Source organism: Engraulis encrasicolus, chromosome 6 (assembly GCF_034702125.1).
Source record: "Engraulis encrasicolus isolate BLACKSEA-1 chromosome 6, IST_EnEncr_1.0, whole genome shotgun sequence".
NCBI classification, from domain to species: domain Eukaryota; kingdom Metazoa; phylum Chordata; class Actinopteri; order Clupeiformes; family Engraulidae; genus Engraulis; species Engraulis encrasicolus.
This window is the reverse complement of record NC_085862.1, coordinates 14,137,462-14,160,298: the sequence shown is the minus strand read 5'-3', so window position 1 is coordinate 14,160,298 and position 22,837 is coordinate 14,137,462. Positions and strand designations below refer to the sequence as shown.

Sequence of the window (22,837 nt, the reverse complement as noted above, 5' to 3'; positions counted from 1 at the left end):
CTCTTCTTCTCTTTGGTCGGTCGCCCTACTGATTGAAAATGTACTTGACATTCTTATGGTTCATTCACAACTTTTAAAATTGGGTTATGTAGCCAGGGCAATTGTAGAAATAATCAAAATCTGTTTCAAAGACTTTGATTTTTATTTACTGTTCCTCTCTGTTCCTCTCTGTTTGACGTTTGTGAATATAAGTCATAGAGGACAATAAAGACATTTCAGACATGGAGTCCACCCTGCTAGTTGATGATGCACACTTTTTGAAGACATTCTTTGAAAGTTTTTTCCAAAGAAGAAGAAATACTAATCCTTGCTGAGTACTGGTTGTTATTTTTTTCCTATAATTCTTACCCACAGCCTAGTGCCTTATGGGCAGCAGGGGAGGTGGCTTTCAAAGCGGTTTGTAACACACACCACAAGAGTGACTGCAACATCCGTCTCTGGTGTCTACCACGGTGTAAATGAGATGTCAAAATGCCATATTATATTTAGACAGGAACAGGCACGCCAAGAAATGGACGTGGTAATTGTGGCGTGCAGCGCAGGGGTCATCAGGTGCTTTCTCCCCTTTGGCCGAGCTAGTAAGCATGACTCTGGAAACAGTAGCAAGAAAAATAAAGTCTGCTGCAACACCAAGCTCCCGGTTCACCAAGCTCCCGTTTCTCTTATTTAATGGGAAACGTTTTGGGCAGCACGAGACAAGTCTGTTGACTAAATTCTTTTGATTGACAGTCAAACGCAACAGTCGTCCCATCAGCGCTTGTTCTTAGCGTTGCTAAAGTACGAATGCGGAAATTTAAGGTGGAAGAATCCTTGCAGATCAATTGTGGATGCTTCGAAATCGTTGAATGGAATACAATAGAAGCGCACTGTCCATGTAGTATATAGTACGTCAATGGTCAAGTACTACATATGCGATAGGGGTGTAACGGTATACAAAAATCACAGTTCGCTATGTACCTCGGTTCGGTACAGTATATATAAAAGGAAAATACATTCAAACTGCTACTTTTGGTCGGAGATTTAATCAGTGTAAGAAATAGTACTTTTCTCAAAGTCTCACAAAGAACAAGCCCCTAGACCTGTTTTTTTCTTGCATTCTCTCTCAGCGTTCTGCATGAGCCACTGCATGTAGTGGCAGCAATTGTAAAAGCATGAACAGAGCTGCCTGTCAATCTACCTTTCGGTACAGCACTATTCGGTTTGGTACAGGTCTGCTCGGTTTGGTACAAACACAATACAGTGTACCTTACAGGTCTAATATGCCAGCATCCATGTGTACCTGGAGTCGCGGTTGGAGGGGTTGTTCTTGACGGGCGACTCCTCTTCGGAGCTGCTGTCGTCGTCATCGGACTCTTCCGACTGCAGGTCCTCCACCATGGAGCGAAGCGGCCCTGAGAGAGGACTGCAACCGTTAGCGGTCGCCCTCGCATACACAGACCCCCCTGCATGCACACACACACACAAACACACACACACACACACACACACACACACACACAAACACACACACACACACACACACACACACAAAGGGAAAACTAAAATCTATTCCTGCATGCACACAGACAAACATGCATCATGCCATATGACCCCAAACACTCGCCCTCTACAAGCCCTTATTGAGACTCTGGCATACGCATGTCAGGCTCAGCACTTGAGATGGAAAGAGACACTAAAAAAAACCTATACATTTGCTCTATAAAAATACATTACAATTAGATGAAACTCTATACTACTATACACAGTTCATGCACATGCAAATAAGATGATGCGAGACCTATTTCTAAAACATGTATATTGCCTTGGGGGCACCTCATACTTCAGTACATCTACTTAGGCTGAAGTACTTCTTCAGAGGTTTCAGGAAACGCAACCCTGGTCAGCCTGAAAACAGTCATTTGCTGTCTGTAGACCAGAAACGACCTACGCGACACAGGTAGCTGAGCTCGCTGAAGAAGATTCGCCATGAATTCGCTGTATTCCGTCTGGATGTGACATTGACATGCTAATCATGACATGCTAATGACTTAGCTAATCACATAACGGCTCTGGTTTGACAGCATGGGACATTCGGAAATATGAACATTCCAATTGGTTTTCGCCGAACCGTATCATAGCTCATTACCATAATATTAGCTTGCCTTTGATCACTTTTAATCGCTTTGCTCCTGGCAAATTCGCTTTAGTAGCCTATCCTCTATAGAGAAATAATGACTTTCGTCGTTCAGGTAGCGTAGGTCGATCTTGGTGAGCACATAGCTAGAGATCGACCCAGGTGTGCTGAGCAATCAGGGGGGCTGTGGCGCAGCGCGCTAGGCCCCCCACATTTGGGCTTGCATGCCCAAGGGTTGCACCCAGGGCTCAAGTCCGGCCTGGGTCATTTCCCATCCCTACCCCGTCTCTCTCTCCGCATTCGCTTCCTGTCTGTCTTAGCTGTCCTATCTGAAATGGCAAAAAGGCAAAAAGCCCATAAAAATATCTTTAAAAAAATTATAATAATATATTTTTTAAAAAGCTCACCTTGGCCTTGTTTCTGCAGCGGCTCGAAGTCGGAGTCAGAGCTGGATTCCGAACTGGAACTGGAATTGGACACACTGGAGGGGGCTGATTGCTGTAGAAACACACACACGAGCGCGCACACACACACGCACACAAATTTTGTGTCAAAATAAGAACATCCTAATCAGAAATTTCAGGTTGTCATGACAAAGACAACTTCTAGTAATGCCAATGATTAATATGTTGTCAGAATAAAGACATGTCAATGTCAATTTGGAAATGACGGAAACACAGGTGCTGGACCAAACAGAAGAGAACTGAAAGGAAATGAGAAAGGTTCACACAACACTGTTCTATGATCAAAGTTTAATGGCATGATGTTTCAGATGCTCCGTCCTTCATCAAAGTGCAACCTCTTGCCAATAAACTCTATTTGGGAGCATTGAACAGCGTTGTGGACCTTTATCATCATTTCCTCACACATATCACAGACGCACGCACGCACGCACGCACACACCTCTGATTTGGAGGAAGCCTCGTCTTCTGAGTTAGAGTCGTCCGAGTCGGCCATCTTCTTGTGTTCCTTGGCGTCGGCGGGGTCCTTGTTGCCCTTGTTGGCCCAGCGGCCCTTCTCCTTGCCAGGCTTCTTCTCCGCGTAGGCGGGCTGTGCCACGGAGGAGGAGGAGACGCGTGGGGAGGTGCCGGCGAAGCCTCCGGAGCCTCCTTTGCTCCCCCCGTCCTGCCCTCCGCTGCTGCTGCTCCCCTTCTTCTGCTTCTTGGTGCTGGGTTTGGGGGACTCCACGGCCGACGGTCTCTTACTGGGCGCCTTGACGTCCGACGACGACAGGCCGCCACCACCACCACCACCACCCGGCCCCCTGCCCCCGCCCGAACCCCCTCCTTTAGGAGACATGCCCTCCATCTTGGAGTCCTTGAGTTGAGTAGAGTAGAGTAGAGTAGAGTAGAGTATCATGTATTAATCCCGAGGGAAATTAAGGTGTCCAGTAGCATACACACATAAATACAGAAAAACACAGACAGACACAGATAATCACCATACAGCACACGCTCACATTCATTTAGCCAGACTCAGTCAGACACGCACGCACGCACGCAAAGGTGTAGGTTTGACTTGGAAAGTGGTGGGGACATGATATGCTCCTTTTGCATTATATTTGTATTAATGTTTTGCATTATATTTGTAATTAAGTGGNGGGGACAAGCTAAGTTCATCTCAAAAGTGGTATGGACATGTCCCCACCGTCCAAACCAAAAATTACACGGTGTAATTTACACCCATGCATGCACGCACGCACGCACGCGGTTGGTGAGGAGAAGGATATGAACCTTGAGGGTGAGTTTGGGCTCCTTGAAGGCCGCCTTGGGAACCACCTTCTCCTCTTTGACCTTTATGTCTCCCGGCTGCTTCTTGGAGGAGGAAGAGGAGGAGGACGAGGAGGAGGAAGGGGGTTCCCCTCGGGAGGTCTTGCCGCCGCCACCGCTGCTGATGCCCCCGTCGCGCTCCCCCGCCTCTCCTACTTTGGAGCTGGCCTTGCTCTCAGAGTCCTTGCGCGTGCGGTCCCGGTGCTCTTTGGCCAGCTTGTGGGGCTTGGGGCCCTTGCTGCCCACACTGCCCCCCTCCTTACTGGGGTCCTGCAAACACACATACACACAATCAAAAACAAAAACAAACAAGAAAAACGCTCAGAGAGCACACAAGTTGCGAGACTCTGGCCTCCTTGAGGCACCTTTAAGCTTTGAGACAAGGGAGGCCACCACAGTGAGGTAACATACCAACCAAATGGTCAATTACACAAACATCAAAACAACAGCCATATATGCTGAACAAATACAACTGTTCTGTCAATGATGGACGCACGCGCACGCGCACACATGCACGCACACACATGCGCACGCACACACACACTTTGCCCGTTTAGCCTTGAGCTTATGCACATGTGCACTACAAACCACTTTCCTTGTGGCGGAGTTTTACTCAAAACAAATAAGCACAAGTTTACTTAACAAACCAAAATCTCGTCTGCCTTGCAAATACAACTACACAAATACACGCATCTTCCTTGCAAATACAACACTTTCAAAGGCACTGTGCACTTTTTTTTCTTTTTCAGCCCAGTCAGTGCTTAATTATCCATCAAATATCCTGACAGGAGAATGTACAATATATTGCAATGTTTTGTACACCTTCAGATGGCATCGTCCAATACATTCAGAAGCGTTTACGTTTTTGTGTGTCCCCCTTTCAGGAGGCTGCGTGTTATACAAGCTCTCCTGTTCTCCTCCTCAGGCCCTGCGTGTTATACAAGCCCTCTCTCTCCTGCTCTCTCGTGCTTGTGTCAGGTCACTGGCTGCCGTAATGGACTTGTCTGGCCTCTTTACATCAGGGGGAAGTGGAACCCGACACCAGGGGAACAGAACAGAACAGAACAGGACAGGCCGACTAGGGTAGGGCAAGGCAGGGTAGAGCAGGGCAGGGGGGCATTTCTCGAAAGCGTAGTTGCTAACTACGGTAGCTACATTGTTGGTTGCAATGCAATTTCCCATTGGCAACTACCAAAGTTGCTAACTGCTAACAACTACGCTTTCAAGAAATGCACCCCAGGGTAGGCCATCAGAGATATCAAAAGTAAAAGTAAACTCATGGTGTAAGCACAACACAAGCACATGATATTACATAGCTGTTCCCATTTACTCCATTGTACCTAATGAGATAGATAAGACTGTGTTGTTATAGAAAAACACTAAAAACCTAACAAGGACCTAGCCAGGCTGTGTCCTCCTAGTGACACAACACTTTCAGCGTTGCAAATAGTCAGGGAAAGAGCAATGCAGTATACTCCCAGAGTTCGCGAAACATATGGGAACTCCTCCCACTTTGTCGGTAAGCAAACAACCATAAGCAAACCAAGGGAGGCGGGTCAACCCGTTTGGGAAATTGTCAATTGTTATGCTCTTGGTCAGACCAAGTCTCAAAGAGATTTGAACGTCGATGATAATCAGGCTCGGGTAGGCCATCAGAGATATCAAAAGTAAAAGTGACCTCATGGTGTAAGTACAATACGAGCACATGATATTACATAGCTGTTACACCAGTTACTCCATTGTACCTAATGAGATAGATAGTCTGTGTTGTTACAGAAAAACACTAAAAACCTAACAATGACCCACCACCCCATACTGGATCCATTCCAACCAGTGCAGTGTCAGTTGATCTTAAGACAAGTACACAGGTCTACTTTTTACTCAGATAAGTTACCCGTGTTGGAAAGAAACTGATTTTTTTTTAACTTTTACTTTTGACACCTCTGCAGAGCACTACAGGGCCGGCAGACCCAAAAACTGCAGAGCAGAGCGGCAGACGGGGTGGATCTAGTGGTTTCCAGAGATGTTACAACCGTCTTGGGTTACCTGAAACAGGCCAATGCTTTCACCTTGACTGTGTTGGGGTGGGCAGGGTGTGTTAGGCTATTCAGTTACCTTGCCCTTGTGGACTCTCTCTCTCTCTCTCTCTCTCTCTCTCTCTCTCTCTCTCTCTCTCTCTCTCTCTCTCTCTCTCTCTCTCTCAGAAGTAAAGAGAACACATTCAATTAAATTCAAAATGCACCACCTGCTTCTCAGAAGTACCGGTATACCACATTCTGGCGTTACTTTACGCTTAACACACAATAGCACTTTCGTCCCAAAGTAAAAGTTGCACAGGAGGCATAGAGCAATCTCGACAGACCAGGCGTACTCCTAAAGCTAAAGTAAAATCACTTTTGTGGTGTAATTACAACACCAGCACATGGCATTACATAGCTGTTCACCATTTACTCCATTGCAGAGTTAGCTCATTGTTAGACAAGTACACAGGTCTACTGGTTACTTAGATAAGCTACTTGTGCTGGAAGGAAACTGTGTTTCTTTTTTAACTTTTGACACCTCTGTCGTACTCATTGCAATCAACACCATGTGGTTGGTCTACTACTCGAGAGCCGTGTGACAAATGGCTCTCACCGTCTTTAGCTCTCTCTTGACAGTGAACCCTAAACAGCAGCTGAGGACGATTTCAGTCTCTTCATCAGGACAGATTGCTTGTTGCAGTAGTTTGTGGTGAGGGGGTGGCCAATGTTGCCTGCAAACTACACACTACATAGAGCCTGGCCTGTCCTGTCCTGTCCGCTTTCAGGCAAAGCATTTCTCACATTCACTCTAATGAGACTGTTAAGCCATAAAGGACTCCAGTTGCCGCATATCCAATGGCGTGATTCCTCAGGGACAGAGAGAGAGAGAGAGAGAGAGAGAGAGAGAGAGAGAGAGAGAGAGAGAGAGAGAGAGAGAGAGACAGAGAGAGAGAGAGAGAGAGAGAGAGAGACAGAGAGAGAGAGAGAGAGAGAGAGAGAGAGAGAGAGAGAGAGAGAGAGAGAGAGAGATTAAATGAGAAGAAATGAGAGAGAGGGAGAGTGAGAGTCTCTCAGAGAAATAAGCCTTGAGGGTTAAGAGTGAGAGATGAGAGAGATGAGAGATGAGAGAGATGAGAGATGAGAGAGATGAGAGATGAGAGAGAGAGATGAGAGCGGAAGAGAGTGAGAGTGAGAGATATGAGCGATGACAGAGATGAGAGTGAGAGAAAGAGAGGAAGGGAGTGAGAGTGAGAGTGAGAGAGATGGCAGATATGAGAGAGAAGAGAGAAGAGAGATGAGAGTGAGAGTGAGAGTGAGAGTGAGAGTGAGAGTGAGAGATGAGAGTGAGAGTGAGAGTGAGAGTGATAAGCCTTGAGGGCTGGCTGGTGCGCTGCTGTCTGCAGTGTGAGTGCTGTGCTGCCTTGAGGGGGTGGGGTGGGGGATGGGGGATGGGGGATACGCTGCGGTGCGGTGACTGACCTTTGACCCGTGGGAGCTCTTGGTCTTCTTGGGGTCGGAGAAGGCGGAGAGGGGGATGGTGGGCAGCATGGGGTAGTCTGGACTGGGACGCGACACCACCTCCACACCCTCCGGAACCACCTGCATCTGAATACACACAAACACAGGAGACACACGCCACACACACACACACACACACACACACACACACACACACACACACACACACACACACACACACACACACACACATTACATTGCATTAGGCAGGCGTTTTTTCACCAAAGCGACTTAAAAAAAAATTGAGGACATAATCATAGCGTACAACATTTGCAGATACAAAGTGTACAGGAAGCATACAGAACATACAGAATAGGAATGGATCGTCTTTCATCTTCAACACGAAGGTTGTGCAAGAAAGTCCCACACACACACCGTTTACAGCCACAGAGAATAACAGTCGAATATTATTTGAATATTTGAATAGTGGTGTCATGATTTTTTTAATTGCGTGTTTGGTCAAAATGTCCCATCCCTGCTTGCTTACTTACCCCTCCGGCCTTGATGAGTTTGCGTCGGAACTCGCTGGTGGGGTTGTTGAAGGTCAGCTTCTCGCAGCGCAGGTGGTTGACAGGGGGGTTGCCCTCCAGGTTGAGGAACAGGTCATAGTTGAAACACACCTTTTTTGGCTCTTCCTAATAGAAAAGAATTGAATAGAATAGACTTTATTGAAACACACCTTCTTTGGCTCTTCCTGGTGGACACTGCATTACAGAAACAAACTGGTCTATCATGGTGAACAGCAGAGATGTTAAAAGGAAAAGTATGTATATACATGGTGTAAGTGCAACACTAACACATGGTATTACATAACCTGGTTCTCACGCGATGGTGATCTCGAACATTGTCAATCGCTTAGCTCTGGAAAGGCGTGGGTGTGTTCAAAACAGCTTGAACCTGACTGGAGAATTCATGTGGCTTTTTAAAAAATTACGTACTACTTCAACCACTGACTTGTATATACCCCGCCCCTCGATCCCGCCCCGCGATTCTGATTGGACAGGCTGTAAAATTTCTGTTTCCGTTTGGGCTGGTCTAAGATTTCCAGACCCTCGTGCGAGCTCACAAAGTTGAGCGGAAATGCACTAAGGGTCTGTGTGAGAGCCAGGCTAGGTATTACATAGCCGTTACACCAATTACTCTGTTGTATCTAATGAGATAGATAGACTGTGCTGTTACTGTAGCAGTATGTGAGAAGTAGAAGTGTGTAGAAGTATGTGAATACGTGTGTGTGTGTGTGTTTGTGATTGAATTTTCATGTGATTTTCTGTGTGTGTGTGTGTGTGTGTGCGTTCGTGCGTGTGTGTGACTGACCCTGTTCTTGAAGTAGACCTCAATAGGCATGAGGAATCCTGCATAACCCGACTCTTCCACTTTGTACGGAGGCTCCTTACACACTGCAACAAAACAAAAAACACACACGTACACACAAAAACACACACACACACACACACACACACACACACACACACACACACACACACACACACACACACACAGATCTTCATGAAAATCAGATTGCAGATCAGCAATTCCTCTTCGCAGTTGAGGGATCCATTTAATATCAATGCCAACAGCTAAAGTCCAGCTGATTTGATTACTGAATTATTTTTTGTCATTTGTATTTGTTTGGTAGGTGAGCATGATTAGTACCCACAGTGAGAAAGCATATTTTAGACATCAGTGAGGCGCATCATCAACAAACACATCAACACATCAACAAAATGGTGGTGGAGACACGCTCACACTAATGATTCTCAGTTTTCAACTGGGTGCTGGATCCCACATAAACCATAAATGAAGGAAGGAAGCGAAGGACAGCACTCTTCAGATCAATCACCATAACACGCTGAAGAAGGGCTCTGCCTGAAATGTTAAGGGGCGAATAAACTAAGAACAAATCTGAAGAGTGCCGCTGTCCTTCGCTTCCTTCATTCGATACAAAAATGACTCAGTAGTACTGCCAGCAAATGGCAGCAATCATTGCAGAGCCGGCAGACTGGCAGGCAGACAGACAGATAGACAGGCAGGCAGGCAGAGAAACAGGCAAATAGACAGGCAGACAGGCAGGCAAACAAACAGATAGGCAGACAGTCAGACAAACAGACAGTCAGACAAACAGACAGACAAACCAACACACAGGCAGGTATACAGACAGACAGGCACTATGGCAGGCAGACAGCCAAGTAAACTGGCAGGCAGGCACTATGACAGGCAGACAGGCAGGCAGCAGGCAGACGGACAAGCAAACAGGCAAGCAGGCACTATGGCAGGCAGAGAGACAGGCAGGCAGACAGACAGACACGCAAACAAGCCGGCAGACATGCAGACAGGCAGATAGGCCCCATGGCAGGTGTGTGACTGACCTCGTTTGGGCTTGGGAAAGCTCTCGTGCAGCCTGAAGACGACCTTCTCCACAAAGTGCTGGATGTCTCCGGTCTCGGGGCCGCGAACAAACACCATCCAGTCGTGGGTGAAGCCCTCAGAGGTCACCTTCTTACGCAGCTGCGCCCGGTGACCCAGCTCAAGCTTCACCTGCACCGTACACTACAGGAGACACAGGGCACGGGTTACACACGTTACACACACACACACACACACATTATACACACACACACGCACATTATACACACACACACAGACCCAGCTCAAGCTTCACCTGCACCGTACACAGTGTTTCCCACAGAAATTTTGGAAACTATGGGGGCAGCCGGGATTTTTTTTGTCCGGGGGGGGGTCTTTTCACGGGCCTTTTTGGGGGGGTTATTCACGCAGTGTAAATGCAAAATGGCAAAACAATGAGTACAGTATGACATTGCCGCATGGAGAAACTATAGGCCTACGCCTACATTTCAGCCATTTATATTTTGAGAAATAAGGCTACATAATACACATGCAGGGGTCTATGTAATGAAAAAATAATAAAACAAAATAGGAGCAGAGATAAGAATTTAAGATTGCTGTGAAATTGTTAACGCATAAACAAAAAGGGTCTAAGAGGGTAGCTATGCCTTTTCCCCACACACACATTCTACATGAGGGGTGCTGGTCACAATTCCTCCCATTAAAAGGGCTGAACAACATATTACACATTTATGTCTATATTCACATTCATTACACATTCATTTCTATATGCAGCCCGATGTCTCCTCTGCCTTGTCAATGAAGGCCTGTCACCACCTAACTCATTACAACTGTAAAACAAAGCCTGGGGAGTGTTAGTAAACTCATCCCAACTGTCCCTTCTCGGAAGGTTTTTTTTTTTTATTGCTCCCAAACCCAAGTTAACTACAACAACTTGACAAGGCTTTTGATCCCTCTCTCTTTCAAGCACTTGTGGTTTTCTCTATAGGATGTATTTACTCCAGGAGGAAAATGCGAAGGAAATCGTAATTGAAATCGCTTTTAACAAACACGGAAATCGTTTAAAAAAAAAAAAAAAATTTTTTTTATTTTTTTATTTTTTTTTTAAACATTTTCGGAAACTATGGCGGCCAAATTTAAACTAGGGCCGCCATAGTTTCCTCAATGTATGGGAAACACTGGTACATTACAGGAGACACAGGGCACGGGTTACACACGTTACACACACACACACAGGCAGTACAGTACACTACACAAGACACATGGCAAGAGGGCAAGGGTTACACACACACACACACTCTCTCATCACCTGCATCGTACACTACGAGGCGCACAGGGGAGAGGGCACAGGTTACACACATTACACACACACACACTCACACAACCATACACACACATAAACACTGCACTTGGACCACACACACACACTTCACAAAAGGGGGAAAAAGCACATGGATTAAATGGCACACACACACACATGCCAAGTTGCGCCGGAATGTACGGCTAAGTCGCCCTGTTGACAGCAGCACGTTGTTCAAGCAGCCATTTGGAAACTTGTTTGCCTCATTTGGACTTATAAACACTCTGATGGAAGGTATTGGAGTGCAGGTGTTGACACACAAGCTTAGCGTCCCCACTTACAACTGCGAGTGTCAACACGACAAAGACGCTAAATAAATAAAAAAATTCAAACTATATAAGCCACGCATGAGTTGAAGTTGCTAGATCAGCCAAAGCATGAAAAAAAAGTGAATGTATGGTCGATATAAATTTGTAATAGACAAATAGCAAGATCAATGTCAATTTTTTCCCCCGGTTCTCATCAAAAACCCAAATTGACATAAACCTGACATGACATAACACTTGGGTCTATTGAAAACCCAATACATCACAGTATGAGGGTCCAAGACAAAGCAAGACGTCATGTGGCACAATCACAGCCAATTCCCATGAATTCATTATTAGCTGGTAATTAATGTACTGCAATGAATATCCTCCTCAGATAATCCACTAAATACAAACAAACAAACAAATAGCTGTCGTTGTCCTACCCCAACGTGTGCTACTACTAAAACGTCACTAACCCATGAATGTGAGAACCTTGTTCATGTGCTGAAGACTCATGTGATAGTGTTCATCTGCGTACGTACGCAGCTACAGTAAGAATACGTTAGACTTGGTGTATATGCAGTTAAGCTATAAATGCTATACTTGGTGTATCAGTTGCAGTATATGTAAACCTTGGTGTTGTATATGCGGTTACAGTATAAATGCAAGCTTTGGTGTGTGCAGACCAGTTACAGTATAGATGTTAGCCTTGGTGTGTGCAGTTACAGTATAAATGGAACTTAAGATTTGGTGTGTGTGCGTGTGTGTGTGTGTGCAGTTACAGTGTAAATGTTAGTGTGATGGAGTGACCATCACTAGGGTTGTGGGTGTGTCACGTCAACAAGCCTGGCTCTTTGGTGTAACGGTTAGAGCCCCAGATCGACTCCACTAGCAACCACTCCCTGTCGTCCAATCAAAACACAGCATGGCCCACCCCCCGATGGCCAATCCCCAGCCCAGCCCAATAGAAGATGCCCGAGCCAATGGCTGAGCACTGGCTGGGCATGGATAGGGGAAGGCGGGGTCAGATCAGATGGGAGTCTCCCTCTCCCTGGGACACAGGCTCTGTCGCGACGGGCACGGTTGCCGGGCGGGCACTATGCCAACTGCAATGCCATTGCCCTCCCCTCCAGACAGAGAGACAGGAGTCATCACACTGTGGGCACTAATGACCGACTGGACCTGACCACAGGCACAGGTGGGGGGCAGATGAGGGGGCAGGTGGGGGTAGGTGGGAGGGTGTCTTTGCATTGGCAACCACAAACAAATACATGCATGAGCAGGTCAGTCTGAAATAGCAGCACTACTGAGGTTCAGCACCACTGCACTGCACACAGTGAGACACGACTTTGTGGTGATGAGACAGACGGACCCGTTCACAGTTAACAAAAGGCCGTCCAGACTCACTGCACACACTATTACATTGCATTACATTACACTTTTTTTAATGTTCTGTATTGTGTTGTTGTTGTTGATAATGGACCTTGAGTCTGGAATAAAGCTGATGATGATGATGATGACTTAGCTGACGCTTTTGTTTATCCAAAGCGACCTACACTTATTACAGGGTATTGGTTACAGTCCCTGGAGCAGTGTGGGGTTATTAGGTGCCTTGCCGAAGGGCACCTCAGCCATGGAGTGTGGTGGGGAGTGGCAAGTGTGGGATATGAAACTGCAATCCTCTGTTCTAAAGCCCATCTCCTTAACCACTGGGACACGGTTGCCCCACACTAGGCCTAGAATTCACCAACCAACCAGACCTAAAACACACAACCTGAATCTTCTGCAAGCATCGTTGTTTCGTCTCCTTATTTCAATGTTGTATACAATAGAAGTGGAAGTAAGAAGTTAGCCTGGTATGACCCGCCCATGCTCTCTTCATTCATATGTACGGTCTGGAGGTTCTTTGATCTGATGCGATTAGAAGGGCGGGAGGATTGCACTCAGTTCTGGTTTGAAACGATTGGACAGCCCTCGTGTAGACTGTATCAGGGTCATATTTTTTCGTTTACAAACATGGGTGTTGTGAGGAGGGGCAAGATACTGGCAGCCAACCATGAGAGCTCTTTTTTTTGACTGACAGCAGTTTCCAACAATCAGAGGCTGAACAGTGCGCAGCCAGGGATTGTTTACAAACAATTATTTTCTTTGAATGACATGTCTAGACATTTATTGTGAGACGTAGATTTCAGCAATATTCAAGAACAGTGGAAAAAAACCTAATTTTTGATCACTTTTAACTGATCTGTAATATTCTGTTTCGGTATTCGGCTAAGTGTTTAATTATTATTGGGTTTCGGCCACAAATTTTCATTTCGGTGCATCTCTAAAGCTAACAATTAATTTCTTTAGATGCAATCAAAGTCAGAGGGGAGACCATCTCTCTCTCACACACACTACAAAGTTCACCAACTGGTCCCTTTGACAAGGTGGGATTTACAAACACAGACCCCAGTGCTGTTTTTTTCAAAGACAAGTCAATCACTAGCCTTTGGGCTTAATTACAGAGGAGCAGCGAGGTGGCCAAGAATAGCCGCCGTCTCTCTCTCTCTCTCTCTCAGGCTGCAGCAGTAGCAGATCTCTGCAAGTCCACATGAAGATGTGCAAAGATAAGCAGCCTGTGACACTGGATGAATCACTACAATAACTACATAGCTATGATCTAAGTCAGGACGTAAACAACATCAAACTGGTAGGGACATTATGGCCCTACTGTGGCCTAACGGTATGTGTATCTCTCTCTCTCTCTCTCTCTCTCTCTCTCTCTCTCTCTCTCTCTCTCTCTCTCTCTCTCTCTCTCTCTCTCTCTCTCTCTCTCTCTCTCTCTCTCTCTCTCTCTCTCTCTCTCTCTCTCTCTCTCTCTCTCTCTCTCTCTCTCTCTCTCTCTCTCAGCATAAAATAAAGCACAAAAGCTTGTGGAAAAAGCTGATTGTAGAAAATGGTGGGGATGTCTTCTATGCCTTATATGTAACTACTACACACCTTCCATGGGCAGTAAGAGACACAGAAGTATCCCTTCAAATGTTGCATCTTCTCGAAAAGTCCACTAAATATCAGGACGGGAAGTGACCTTTGTTTCATTCGAGAGAAATCTAGATATCAATTTCCACCAAAACAACTGCTGTGAAAATCATCAAAACAACTGTAAAACACACCCAAACAACAACTACTGTTAAACACGCACAACTGTGTCGTCTAGTATAAATAAACTACTCAATCTGTAGTAGTTCTAGTTCTAGTTTTTTTTTGTCGTGAACGCCACAAGGCCCGGCAGCATCTTTTGCAGACAGCTCTGCACGGGGGACAAAGCTGACTCTACCATAGAAGACCGTCTGGCGCAAAGCATTCCAGAGGACCCAGGACCGCTACCTCCGCGGGGCAAACTCTTCGGAATGCAATGACCCAACCAGATACGTGGTGCCGCCTACTTCCAACTACTTAGTTACTACGATATATGTACAGTTCCAAAGACATGTCTGAGACAACCCCAACATTTTTCAGTGGATGGAATTTGTTGACGTCGGGCGACAAGTCTAGAAGCTCTAGTTCTACAGTGACGTTTGCTTGCTTCTCAGAGCGAAAACTTTGCAGGCTACCTCAGACTCGTTAACGGCCCCAGGTTATTTTATTCATTTCTTTCAAATAAGCGCACGCACAGTGTTTCAAGATAAAGCAGTGTAATGTCACATACAGCTTACTTGTTATATTTTCATCCAAGTACACAAGTGTCTAGAATCTGAACTTTTGCTGGTAGCAGCTAGACTACTCGGCCCAATGTAGATTATTTGAACTGGGAGACATATTTGAGAACATACAGCTAACGTTAGCTGTCGTTCCTACAATGGTCTTTGACTTGACAAATGGGCGAAGTCAGCAATCCACCTTAGCAAATAAAACCCACACCGTGCACTTGGTGCACAAAGCAACATATATCACAACTGCACAAATGATCTTAAGAGGTTAATGGATTGCAAAGAAGCGGGGTTCCCGCTCCTTGGATCCGTTCCTTAGCTCTACGCCTGCACACAGCACCCCTCCCTCCTCCCAGACGAGGATAGCCTTCCCCTTCACCGGCGCCTTCCATGCAGCCTGAACAGGCCATGCAACAGAGGAGTTAGCATGCTAATCATGTTAGCTTGACAGAAGTATCTTATTTACTTTGTTTGCTTGTCATTGAGCAAATGAACAGTTGCCAGACTGTGGCTGCGATGTCATTTAAAATGTAAATGGACACAGCGAAGCGCTTCCAGATTCACTGGACAAGATAATAGCCTGCACATTGGCCTACAGATACAATTAGCTCGATGAAGGCGTACCGGCTAGTAAAGTGGAAACAATCCTGCACACTCACCAGGAAAATACCGATATAGCTGGGTAGCAACAAGGCTAGCGACGATGGCTTTGAGATGTGTTCGATTAGCCTTTTCCTCTTAGCAAGCTAGCTAACAAACAACTACCCCCAGCGCTGCTCGTTCCGTTTAGCATATCTCAAGTCCATACACATTACGAACTTCGGGACAAATGGTAGCTTTACCTGGTTCTCCATTATTCTTGGGCCGTATGTTGTTCTGTTTATTTACAGCAGCGATTTGTGAGGTTGTTCCCGACTCCTCATTGTGTGTCAATTTCAGCCAAAAACCGGAAGCCAGACAGTTACCCTCCCCTTCCAGACTCCTGGCATGCGATCAAAACAGAAAGCCTTTGTATCCAATCAAGTGGCGGCAGGTTAAGCATTTGGCCTCCTAACCAACTGCAATGGTTAACAGGCGGGACTTCCCAAGGGCTACAATATGCTGATTGAATTAGATATGTGTAGTTCACATCATGCCCTGCACTGAACGTTCTTTGATTGAACTTTGATGGCAGAGAGCGCCGTGACAGAAATATTAGGTAGGGCACACTTTCAGCTATGAAATTAATATTGCGACTATTCCCTTGCGGGGGGTCTGGGGGCCCCCCCCCAGAAAATTTTGGATTTCTAGGATGCAATTTCCTGCATTCTGGTGTATTTTGGGGTAACCTGTTCAGCTTGACCTGCTCAAGACAGTGCATTCAAATAACTATTGAAAGAAACACAGGTAGTCAGAAAATTAGAAATACAAAGTGAAAATTTTATGTAATGAAAAGTGGATACATTTACATGTATTTGATGTATTCGGATCACACACACACTCTTTCTCTCATTCTCTCATTCTCTCTCTCTCTCTCTCTCTCTCTCTCACTGACTCTCTCTCTCTCTCTCACACACACACACACACACACACACACACACACACACACACACACACACACACACACACACACACACACAAACAAAAGTGCTTAAATGCTTAAGTGCTACTTGTAGAGGAACTTGGCCCTTCTCTCTTTTAAATTTGAAAATGTGTCAATGACTTTAACGTTAAAGTCAGTCATCTCTGTCACTATGGCCCTCTCCATAGACAGGGTAGCCAGTGCGTTGAGGCCGATCTTGCGACATTGTGTTTTTCTCAGGAATGTTTTCACTCGCTTAAGAGTCGAGAAGCACCTCTCTGCTTCTGCTGTCGTCATTGGTGTGGTGGACAAGTATTTTCAAAAAGGTTACCGTCTCTGAAAAAAGCTCCCCCAAGTTGTTCTCCATAAAGAATTGGAGGAAGTCCACCGCACCACTACACGCTCTGAATTCCTCGTTGCTGTAGAGGAGTTCTAGCTCTGTCTTCAGCCTGCTGCTGTCAAGGACAGGGTAAGCCTTCACTGTGGTTTTTAAGAGCCTTCCTCTGGAAAATCCACTTGATAATCTTCAAACCGATCGCACTGCAGGAGGGGTTGCACAGATGAGATGGTCTGTGAACTGGAACCTCTCTCTGGTGTGCCCCAGGATGGTATCACAGACCTAAAAAAACAAAGGCATTCAAGAAATGGGTAAAAGGCACTTGGTTTTTAGCATGTCTATGATTGGCCACTAGATGGCAGCAGTGTATAAGACATTGTCTGCTAATGGAGTTTGTGCACATGAAATGCTGGTAATTAGGCCAGCTGTTTATAGCCCAACTGGTTTACAACTTTGATCAAATAGTAAGCTTTAAAAAAGAAACATGTGTAGCATGTCTTTTAAAAGGCTACACAAGTTAATTGTGTTATTAATCCATTGATATAGTTGTGTTTTAATTAAGAAAAAGAAACATAAATGAGTATGTATAGCACTTGGTTAATAAGTAGGCCAGTGTAATTGACCATCAGTACAATAGAGCAAAATTAAAGCCTTCCACATCACTTGGAGTAATAAATATATAAATAGCAATAAATAGCAATTCTGAAGTGCACCCTTAAAAAGGTACAATACAGTATATGGGTGGGAGACGTGACGCCTTGTTTTTTCATAAACATTGGTTAAAAATCTACAAAACTGTTATTTTTCCTTTTAAAAAGGAATTGTAAAAACTTTCGGTAACACTTTACATAAAGCCCACATTATAAGCGCATTCATAACAAATTATAACGCCATTATAATTACTTATAATGTATTGTGACTACAGCCATAATGCTTCATGATGCTTTATATTAACAGTTGTGAATCTAGCTTATAATGCTTTATAAATCCAAGGGTGTAATGAGTGCTCATGACTGGCTATAAACTACAGGCTGAGCACCTATACCCCTCTATGCACAGACCTGGATGATAAACTGTCATAATTATCATCAATGTGTGCTCTAAGTAAAGTGAAGTTCATATGGATGCATCTATAATGCACTGTATAATACACATCTATAATGCATCGTAATGTACTATAAGCCCCCATCAGGCAGCCTGTAGTTAATATGCAGTCACGAGCACTCATAACAACCCGTGGATTTATAAAGCATTATAAGATAGATTCATGGTTATTTGTTACTGTTAACATAACACATCAGGAAACACATCATGAAACATCATGGGTGCAGTCATAATGCGTTGTAAGTAATTATAATGTGCATTATAATTTGTTATAAATGCGCTCATAATGGGCTATAGATATGGGCTTCATAGAAAGTGTTACCAAACTTTTTTTTTTTTTTTTGGCGTTACGCCCTTAAACGTCAACCACCCACATGAATGTATATAATAAGTTATTTCTACAAGGCTTTTTTTTTATACAAGGCATGCTTTCTACTCACTTCAGCTGCAATTCGTTGGTGATCCTCTGAAGAGAGAGCCACACGTTTTCTTGATTGCAGGGATAGACTGCTGTGCTCCACTGTCATGGCATGGAGAGAATCTCTGTGAAGGGGAAGTAAGGTGTTTGTTTAATTCGTTTATTTTTTTACGGCTTTCATTATTTTTTTAACTGATGTTTATTGAAGCAGAAAACCATAAAATAATGTATCTAAAACCAAATCAAATTAGTACCTGATCTTCTGTATGTCCTCCTGGAATCTTTGGATGCATCTCTTAATGTACACTGAGTCGATGCTCCTCTTCTGTAGCCTGGCATAGAGAGTGTCTACAAGGGGCATGATCTGGTGAAAAAGTTGCAGGAAGAACCTGAAGTCTGGGTCTTCCAGGATCCTTGCATATGCTCCTGCCTCTCTCACGGTGATTTCATCGAAGTCTCCCGAGTCTCGTATGGCATGGAAACATTTGATGAGATCTCTCTGTGTTCAAACACCGTGTTGACAGCGCGGCTGTGAAAGTTCCACCTGACCTTGCTGGAAGTTGGCAGCCTGCGGGAAACCATTTCATCCAATACACTGGTCCTCTTGGGTGATTCTTGAAAAAAAAACTGGCAAAGCCACCAAGGTCCGAAAAAAAGTTCCTTACTTTAGAAATGTGACTGGTGGCTTGTTCCATGATCAAGTTCAACTGGTGCGCGTAGCAGTGGATGTAGTGCGCATTTGGGTAGTCCTCTTTTATTCGCTTCTGAACACACCAGTGGCACCTCTCATTACGCTCGCTCCATCATAAGCTTGGCAGATGAGTTTTTCTTTTTCTTTTTGATCGGGAAGGATTATGGAAAGGCGTTCTTTCAGCTCTGTGGCAATGTTCACGGCTGTTGATGACTGCAGGGGAATGAATTCGAAGAATCGTTCCTGCACGTTCATTTTGCTGTCGATGTAACGCAGCACTAGCACAAGTTGGGTCACGGTACTAATGTCCGTTGTCTCGTCGGAGCCTGGATGGCAATGAAATCACTGTCCTTAACTTCTTTCAGAATCTGCTCCCTCACCACGGAAAAACATGCAATCGAGCAGTTCGTTCTGTATCGTTTTTTGAGGTGCCTTTAAATACAGTTGCTGTCTCCAAGTGCTCTTTCAGTGTGCTGTCAATTGAGGCAACAAAGTCGACCAAGCCGAGAAAGACGCCTGGGTTGTTTGAGTCCGCACTTTCGTCGTGTCCACGCAACGCCAATTCAAATGCCCCACAGAATTTTACACAGTCAATTATTCGTGACAAAATGTGCCGATTCTTTGTCACTTCCTCGTTATGTTTTCTAATTCCAACTCTGTAGCCTTCATCAAGCTAAGCCTTCCGAACAGGCGTAGCTTCAAGCTGTTGTCTAGGTGGCTTCTGCTGCTTTCGTGCTTTTTACACTTTCTCCCCCAGGTGTTTCAAGTCCGTCACCCAGATGTCACCCAACAAATGTCTGTCCCAGGACTTTGAAACAACAGACACGGGAAGCAGTACAGGCATTACTCACTTCGCATCCCGTAAGCCAATTCCAGCGGCCATACACACTGGAAGAAAAGTCCTGACGTACGTCCTTCCACGATCGGTGGTGCTCTGGCTGATGAGGAGCTCAGGACAGTCAGGTCCAAGGACTTTCACCCTCTTCTTATCTTCGTCAGAACGACGGATGAACGGATATTGCTTCAACAAAGCCACCGAATTTTCCTTTGCTGTTAACAGTCGGGCCATCTTAAAAACAATCGATACTTAAAAATCTCTTCACTTTCACGCAAGCTTCTTCAAGGCGGGTAAATCGTAGTTCTAGGCTAGCTAGGTTGACGTCTGATTGACAGGCCATCTCGAACACTCGTCCAATAACACAACAGTATACAAATAGAATGCGATATAATTGGCCGGGTCGCACATGTAGTGCGCCCAAAGACCGAAGGAAAAAATGGCCAATTAAAATGCTTTATTCATAACGTTCTGCAACATTACTTGTCATTCTAGCATAGACACTTGCTTTGTCGGCGCCCGGGAGAGGGCGGGCCCTCTGTCATTCTACCGGATTGCAAACAATATCATGTTAAAAGTCGATTCCGAATGGGCAGCTTAGTGCGTTTTTATCGGAAACAAATGATACGGTTTCTCAATAGAAGTAATGATAATATAATGCAAATTTGATGGAAATTTTGAACGGAGGGGCGGCGCCCGTGCGCCCTTAATACAAAAACCGCCACTGCAAAGCAGCACATTTGAAATTAATCACCTAATTTTCTTTGTTAGACAGAAGCATGTAATCGTGTAATAGGCGTATAGAAATGAGATTATTTGAACATCATTAGGCTATAACAATGTAATCCCGTTGTCATAGCCTACCCATTATAATAGGTCCTGTCTGACTTCTTGTGATGTAGCACACAGACAGTGTAACATACACAGGCACATACAATGTAACAATCCCAGATTTGTGAGATGCACAGCTGTAGCCTAGGCCCCACGCTGACATAACCCTCCTTTTCGCACCCATTTGAATTGTTTTTTTGTTTTTTTTTGCAGATTTGCATTGTTCTCATGTCTAAATATTGCAGTAATTTAGTAAGTAGAGTAGGCCTACTTTTTTGTAGAATAGGCATTTTTCTGAGTTCAAAATATTCCAACTACTACAGTAGGCCTAGTGTATGTAGGCTACACTGTACTGTACACTGCAGGCTATTAATAGACAGACATTTGCCTTTTCAATATGAGCCAGCTAATAACCACAAAGTGTTGTTGGATGCATATAGGCTCATATTCATACTAGACATGTTCCGTCACGGCCGTTTTACAATTAAACAGAGTGGGCAGTTGCCTATAGGGCCCCACCAAATTTGCCCATTGTTGGGGCTCCCAACAGTCATTGTGAATACCGGTATATGAAAAGTAATTCAAAAGGGCCCCATGTCTGTATTTTGCCTAGGGCCCCCAAATTGGTAGTAGTGTTTTGTAGGCCAATGTCTAGTAGTAGTAGAAGGGGCTCCCAATATCATGTTGGTGCAGTAGGGGTAATATAACGTAGCTCTACTCTCCCCTCTGCTGGACAAATTGTATATCACACACACACAGACACGCACGCGCACACACACACACACACACACACACACACACACACACACACACACACACACACACACACACACACACACACACACACATGCATGCACACACGCACACACTCAATTCCTCCTGAATTTCTTTTGCTGATTGATATTTTGGAAATTGAAATTATTACCATTTACCATTACCATTCACCATAACCATTCAGTCGACTAGACCATTGTTTCCCAACATATACCGCTATAGGCGTACGCACAGGGAGGGACAGGTTATAACCAGACAACAAGAAGCCCCCCCCCCCCCATCCATGGGCCCCTGGACCAGACAACAAGAAGGCACCCTTCCATGAGCATTGTTTACGAAAAAAAAATCAGGGCTTTAGGCCAGATGTTGTAGACCTTATATTTTGGGGGTTTGTCCCCTAAGAAAATGTGAAAACATAGTTTATTTGAACGCACTATATGAGAATGGAAATATAGAGGCCTGGGCTTCAGGGCTCCCTTGACTCTTGGCCCCCTGGGCCTGGGCCCGATATAGGCTTAGGGCGTACACGAGACAAGAAAGATTGGGAGACACTGGACTACTAGACCACCCATTTCTTCACTCAGCTGTTAACTAAAGTGGTGTGGCATTGCTTAAATACATCCCATCGAGCCATTGGAAATGCTTAAAAAATGATTGGTTCCCTTTTTACAGGGAATTTGAAATGTTGTAATTGTTGCCTGGCCAGACTTAAGTATCAAAGACACTTGCAGTTGTGTTAGCCAGGCTACAAGGCACATACTTTGAGCATATTGTCCCTACACACTGCCCCTGTGACTGTTGTCATGACCAGGGCTGCTGCCAGCTTTGGCCGGGCTCATCATCATATGAAAGGGTCCCCCAGCCCTATACACACAATGTAATGAGGAACCAAGTTTGGGCCCCCTCTCTTTGGGCCCTCGACAACTGTCCCCTTTGTTTGTGGCTATGACTCATCATTTACAGCCTAGACCACATATGCCTTTAGAAGCCTATACTTTTAGCTTTGAAGCTGGAAACATATCTGAGTGTCATAGCAAGCTAGAGGCAGCCAGTCTTTCACTTTCTGAGTTCATATGTGAGATGAAACTGTGCTTCATGTTGCCAAATTTGATATTTTCATGAATATTTACTGAATAACAAACTATTTTTTTACTAGTATGACCCAAGTACAATTACTTTTGCCAGACATGAATTAGATCCA

The 22,837-nt window shown here is 44.9% G+C and overlaps 1 protein-coding gene and 1 long non-coding RNA gene across 4 annotated transcripts in view; both read right to left on the bottom strand.

The window, feature by feature from the left end:
* mllt1a (MLLT1 super elongation complex subunit a) overlaps nucleotides 1–16,031 on the bottom strand; it is a 19,304-nt gene extending 3,273 nt beyond the window's left edge. Inside the window, exons 1-10 of one of the 3 annotated variants that reach the window (XM_063200713.1) lie at nucleotides 15,928–16,031; nucleotides 9,788–9,968; nucleotides 8,736–8,818; nucleotides 8,101–8,115; nucleotides 7,913–8,041; nucleotides 7,383–7,508; nucleotides 3,847–4,152; nucleotides 3,017–3,430; nucleotides 2,521–2,611; nucleotides 1,280–1,442 (exon numbers count right to left, since the gene is read on the bottom strand). In XM_063200713.1, coding sequence (XP_063056783.1) covers nucleotides 1,280–1,442; nucleotides 2,521–2,611; nucleotides 3,017–3,430; nucleotides 3,847–4,152; nucleotides 7,383–7,508; nucleotides 7,913–8,041; nucleotides 8,101–8,115; nucleotides 8,736–8,818; nucleotides 9,788–9,968; nucleotides 15,928–15,939 — 1,520 coding nt within the window. In that variant the 5' untranslated portion in view covers nucleotides 15,940–16,031. Of the gene's footprint in view, nucleotides 1–1,279; nucleotides 1,443–2,520; nucleotides 2,612–3,016; nucleotides 3,431–3,846; nucleotides 4,153–7,382; nucleotides 7,509–7,912; nucleotides 8,057–8,100; nucleotides 8,116–8,735; nucleotides 8,819–9,787; nucleotides 9,969–15,927 lie in introns of all 3 variants that reach the window. The other 2 variants (XM_063200712.1, XM_063200714.1) reach the window with 2 other exon arrangements.
* Nucleotides 16,032–17,207: 1,176 nt separating this feature from the next.
* Nucleotides 17,208–18,982, bottom strand: LOC134450194 (uncharacterized). Its single transcript, XR_010035035.1, has 3 exons — nucleotides 18,760–18,982; nucleotides 18,528–18,630; nucleotides 17,208–17,265 (listed from the first exon to the last, which is right to left on the bottom strand). It is a non-coding gene; the product is annotated as an uncharacterized LOC134450194 (long non-coding RNA).
* Nucleotides 18,983–22,837: the final 3,855 nt, after the last annotated feature.